This window comes from Alosa alosa, chromosome 13, assembly GCF_017589495.1.
Source record: "Alosa alosa isolate M-15738 ecotype Scorff River chromosome 13, AALO_Geno_1.1, whole genome shotgun sequence".
Classification (NCBI taxonomy): Eukaryota; Metazoa; Chordata; class Actinopteri; order Clupeiformes; family Clupeidae; genus Alosa; species Alosa alosa.
In genome coordinates this window covers 9,687,208-9,692,207 of record NC_063201.1, presented here as the reverse complement: position 1 = coordinate 9,692,207, position 5,000 = coordinate 9,687,208, and the positions used below count along the sequence as shown (strand labels likewise).

The window sequence follows — 5,000 nt, the reverse complement described above, 5'->3', positions numbered from 1 at the left end:
TGCGTGCACTCAACCACACAATCACATACTATTGAACTAAGCAATAAAGTCTGTATGTTGTATGAAATCAAAAGTCTATGTGTTGCGTTTTTACTTGGTTGCCACATAGTGTTGCTAAACGTAGAGGGTGTGGAATGTAGACATGTAAACATCAAAATGTGTGAGCATATAATTATGAAAAATCAACAGAAGATTTAATGAAAAAGGGAGCGTTAGTGCGTTCGGTGTGTGGCCGCTATGGCGACCATCACACTGACCCTGACAGAGCCTGAAAGCCAGGCTACCGTACGGAGGAGCCCGGTGGCCAGTGTGAAAGAATACGACTGACCTTACGTCCACTTCACACAGCCTTGCTCCAGAAACGAGGGTAGCTGTTATCTTCAGTAAACATTACAATCTGTGCTCACTCTTTTCACTGGACTCCGCCGTAGTTCAGCTGGCATACCATGAAATTCCCCCCAAAGCTTTCACACACTTAGTAAGCAAACATACACACACACACATAGTTTCACCTCTCTTTCTCTCACACACACACAAACACACACACACACACACACATTTTCACCTCTCTTTCTCACACATATATACACAAACACACACACACACACATTTTCAGCTCTCTCTCTCTCTCACACACACACACACACACACACACATACATAATAATAACACACACATAATATTTTCACCTCTCTTTCTCACACATATATACACAAACACACACACACACACATTTTCAGCTCTCTCTCTCTCTCACACACACACACACACACACATACACACCACACACACACACACACACACACACACACACACACACACACTAACACACGCAGGAACTTCCAAAGCATTTTTGTACTAAATAGCTGTTTTCCAGTATTTTATCAGGGTAGCACCTTTGAGATGCAAGTAAGGACTTGGGATTGCTTCTCTGTCTGTGTGTGTGTGTCTGTGTGTGTGTGTGTGTGTGTGTGTGTGTGTGTGACACAAGTGGGATAGAGAAGTGAAGGGGAGTTGGATGTTGAACTGGGAGCTGGCAGCCTGGGGTTATTCACCTATAGAACACACACTGTAGCTACTAATTAACCAGCCAATCACTAAACCACAAAACCTCACTACTAATGACACACATGCGCGCTAACACACCCACACACACACACACACACACACATCTCTCAGCAATTGAACAGGATGAACAAGGGATTATTCAAAAAAACATCTACTGTGGCTTCAGTTCTGGCATGCTTTTCTTTTTAACCATTCCAAATCATGCTCACCTATGTTTCTTTGAAATATAGCAGGTTGAACTCCATGACTTTACCTGTACTGTTTGAATGCTGATAGTGTCTCCAACATGTAATTACACCTTATGTATCTTCATTTTTTGTGGTGAATTCCAACAGTTGACAACCATATCTCACCCCACTTCCCTTTGTGTGACTTAGGGCTCTGTTTTGCCGATCTAAAACGCATGGTCACTCGCGAATAGCTTAAGGAATTGTCCAGTCCACATTGGGAGTGGTTTTGTTATCAAACGTCAGACGCCTGGCACAACAAGGCGGTTCTTATGTTTCTTAATCAATCATGGGTGTGTTTTGGGTGTTACTTCCTTTAAACCAATGAAAATGACATCTGTCATTCCCTTTAACAGCAAGCAGCGCAACATCAAACAGCACATCGGTATTTTGATTGTCAGCGGCGCATTTGAAGGAATCTACTTGCCCGTGAGACCGTATCTATTCCACTAAACCATGCTTTACTAAAACCTAGCAGAGTATAGCCTACACACATCTGCACTCATCTATTATTTGAACTCATTGGCAAAGTGAAACTAACTTCTCCATGGTGTCAATAGTCAACGACACAACAGTTATACACAGTTAATTACTTTCACTATTGACTGACAATGGGTTACCATCGAAAACATAGCCTGAAAAAAGCAACACTTACCCCAATAATATTCAAATGACTGAATAAAAAACCTAAGGACATTTATCCTGCAGAGGAGTTGCTGCTTAGATCTCGTGACAGTGCGTCTTCAGCTGTGCTTCATATGCGCCTTTCGCTATAGACCAGGGTTTTCTTGATCAGTAGCGTAATGCTTTTTAGATAGTGTAAGATAGCGATTTTTAGATAATGTGCCAAGACCACACCTTAGGTCGTTAATTGCCACACCCCTGAGCGCATCGTGTAATAAAAGAGAAGGGCATGGCGAAAAACTTGAGTGTACGATAGGAATACGCTTTGCGTCGGGATAATAATAATACGCTTTGCGTCTGGGTTTTTCGTCGCAAAAATAGGGCCCTTAAACTCTTCTTACCTGCGCAAAATGTGTTACACTTCGGCATTGCAAAGCCTCCCACCTCCTCCCCTTTCTCCTCCATTTCACTAGTAGTTCTAGTCTCATATTAGCCCTTATCCAGGGGGGGGGGTGTCAGCAGACATCCCTCGCATGTGAACTCCGCTATTGGCATCCCAGGACCATAGACGGCTACCAAACCAAACATGCTTATTCTCAGCGCTCAGTATCAAGCAATCCAATGGCCGAAGCAGTGAAATCCCTGTAGTATACTTTAACCAAAGATTGTTAAAAGGCGGAGCAAGATACTTCGTCGTAGTTTCATGTCTATAGCCGAAATGGGGATCTAATCCTGTCTGCATAAAGTGTCGATGGCGTATTATTGAGCCGCATCGTTGCAAGCGACCAACAGCAGCTGCATAAATAGCGGCGCACACCTGATATAAGGTTGATTTTCTCCAAGACTGGAATGCTCAAAAAATGCTAAAAATGTACCTTGGAAATGTTCAGAGGGTTTGAGGATCATGAAAACGTGCCAAATTCACATTCCTAACTCTATAGAACCAAGACCTTAGCATATGTGGTGAAATTCTGAGCTATGCCCATAGACTTCAATGGAGCAGTGGCTGCCTCTACTCTGCATAAAGGGGGATTTTGACCGCCCCTCGTGCGATCCGGGTTCTCGGAAGTGGCTCCTGATGAAACATCTTGCTCCGCCTTAACAATCTTTGCTTTAACTGAAGACTTGACTCCTGCTTGTTGTTCCATCTTCTTCTCAGACCCATGTATGGGGGCCAGTTTTGTGAAGGCCTGTCCCGCTCCTACAAGCTGTGCAACACTAAAGACTGTCCCCCCGGAAACACGGACTTCAGAGCTGTGCAGTGTGCAGAGTTCAACAGTAAGCCCTTCAGAGGGTGGTACTACAAATGGAGCCCCTATACACATGTGGATGGTGAGTCTGGCTCTGAAACAAGTCACTCCGTTCAAATCACAATAACACGTCAGTTCCCAAACTCAAGTCCTCTTCTCATGAAATGTGCCAACACTTCTTAAGCTGTTGAAAAGAGTTAAATGTGATCTGATCTATGATTACGGTAGATATGCTGTATTTACAAAAGTAAAGAAAGCAAGAATTTCTCAGACAGAGAATTGTTCTATAAATGGATTTGCTAGACTAGATACTGTATGTTGTAGTTACTAATTGATAAAACAGTGAATCATTAGCATTCCCCCTCTATGCTGATCCCTGTTCATGAATGTAAACTCTGCAGTGTGGCTGACTGCTTCATATCCTTTTCCCCCAGATCGGGATGCATGTAAGCTGCACTGTCTGGCTGAAGGCTACGACTTCTTCTTCGCCCTGTCCAGCAAAGTGAAGGACGGGACGCCCTGTGCACCCGGCAGTCCCAATGTCTGCATCGACGGAGTGTGTGAGGTGCAGACACACAGCAGCACATGTTATGTGTCATGTTATATATTGACAGTTTTAAAAGGTCCTTAGAATGACCGGACTGGTAACACGGGATAGGTGTCCAAGTCATTGCCTGTTCATATGTCATCATATATCATCATTCATTGCAAAATTGCTGTGATTTATGTTTTTCTTGGCACGCAGTTTTCTAGTCTTCATCTGTTTTAGTTTCTCTCTCTCTGTTTCTCTGTTTCTCTGTCTGTCTGTCTCCCTCTCTCTTGGTCTGTCTACTTCTCTCTCTCTCTCTCTCTCTCTCTCTCTCTCTCTCTCTCTCTCTCTCTCTCTCTCTCTCTTAGAGGGTCGGGTGTGACCGGGTCCTTGGGTCCCGGGCCAGGCCTGATGTGTGTGGTGTGTGTCAGGGAAACAATTCCACCTGCAAGGTCTACAGGGGCCAGTACAGCAAACAGCACCGGACTAACCGTACGGATACTACACACAACACTAGACATCTCAATACACCACTCAAAGTCATACTTAAAGACATTCAGTCTTTCTTCCACTGGACCTCTCATTAAACTCTTTACTGTAATGGGAATTATCTGATGTTGTATCCCAGAAGTATCTCTCTCATTCATTTATGTTAGAGTATTACACATTGGTGAAGTATCTCTCTAATTCATTCATGTTAAAGTATTACACAGTGGTGAAGTATCTCTCTCATTCATTCATGTTAGAGTATTACACAGTGGTGAAGTATCTCTCTTATTCATTCATGTTAGAGTAGTACACAGTGGTGAAGTATCTCTCTCATTCATTCATGTTAGAGTATTACACAGTGGTGAAGTATCTCTCTCATTCATTCATGTTAGAGTATTACACAGTGGTGAAGTATCTCTTTCATTCATTCTTGTTAGAGTATTACACAGTGGTGAAGTATCTCTCTCATTCATTCATGTTAGAGTATTACACAGTGGTGAAGTATCTCTCATTCATTCATTCATGTTAGAGTATTACACAGTGGTGAAGTATCTCTCATTCATTCATGTTAGAGTATTACACAGTGGTGAGTATATCTCTCATTCATTCATGTTAGATTATTACACAGTGGTGAAGTATCTCTCATTCATTCATGTTAGAGTATTACACAGTGGTGAAGTATCTCTTATTCATTCATGTTAGAGTATTACACAGTGGTGAAGTATCTCTCATTCATTCATGTTAGAGTATTACACAATGGTGAAGTATCTCTCATTCATTTAAGTTAGAGTAGTACACAGTGGTGAGTATCTC

General features: G+C 42.6%; 1 protein-coding gene across 1 annotated transcript in view; it reads left to right on the top strand.

Annotated features, from left to right (window-relative positions):
• Positions 1 to 5,000, top strand: part of LOC125306649 (A disintegrin and metalloproteinase with thrombospondin motifs 16) — a 58,187-nt gene that overhangs the window by 32,091 nt on the left and 21,096 nt on the right. The window contains exons 13-15 of the mRNA XM_048262140.1: positions 3,079 to 3,251; positions 3,604 to 3,734; positions 4,067 to 4,190. Of these exons, the coding sequence (XP_048118097.1) occupies positions 3,079 to 3,251; positions 3,604 to 3,734; positions 4,067 to 4,190 (428 nt within the window). The remainder of the gene's footprint in view (positions 1 to 3,078; positions 3,252 to 3,603; positions 3,735 to 4,066; positions 4,191 to 5,000) is intronic.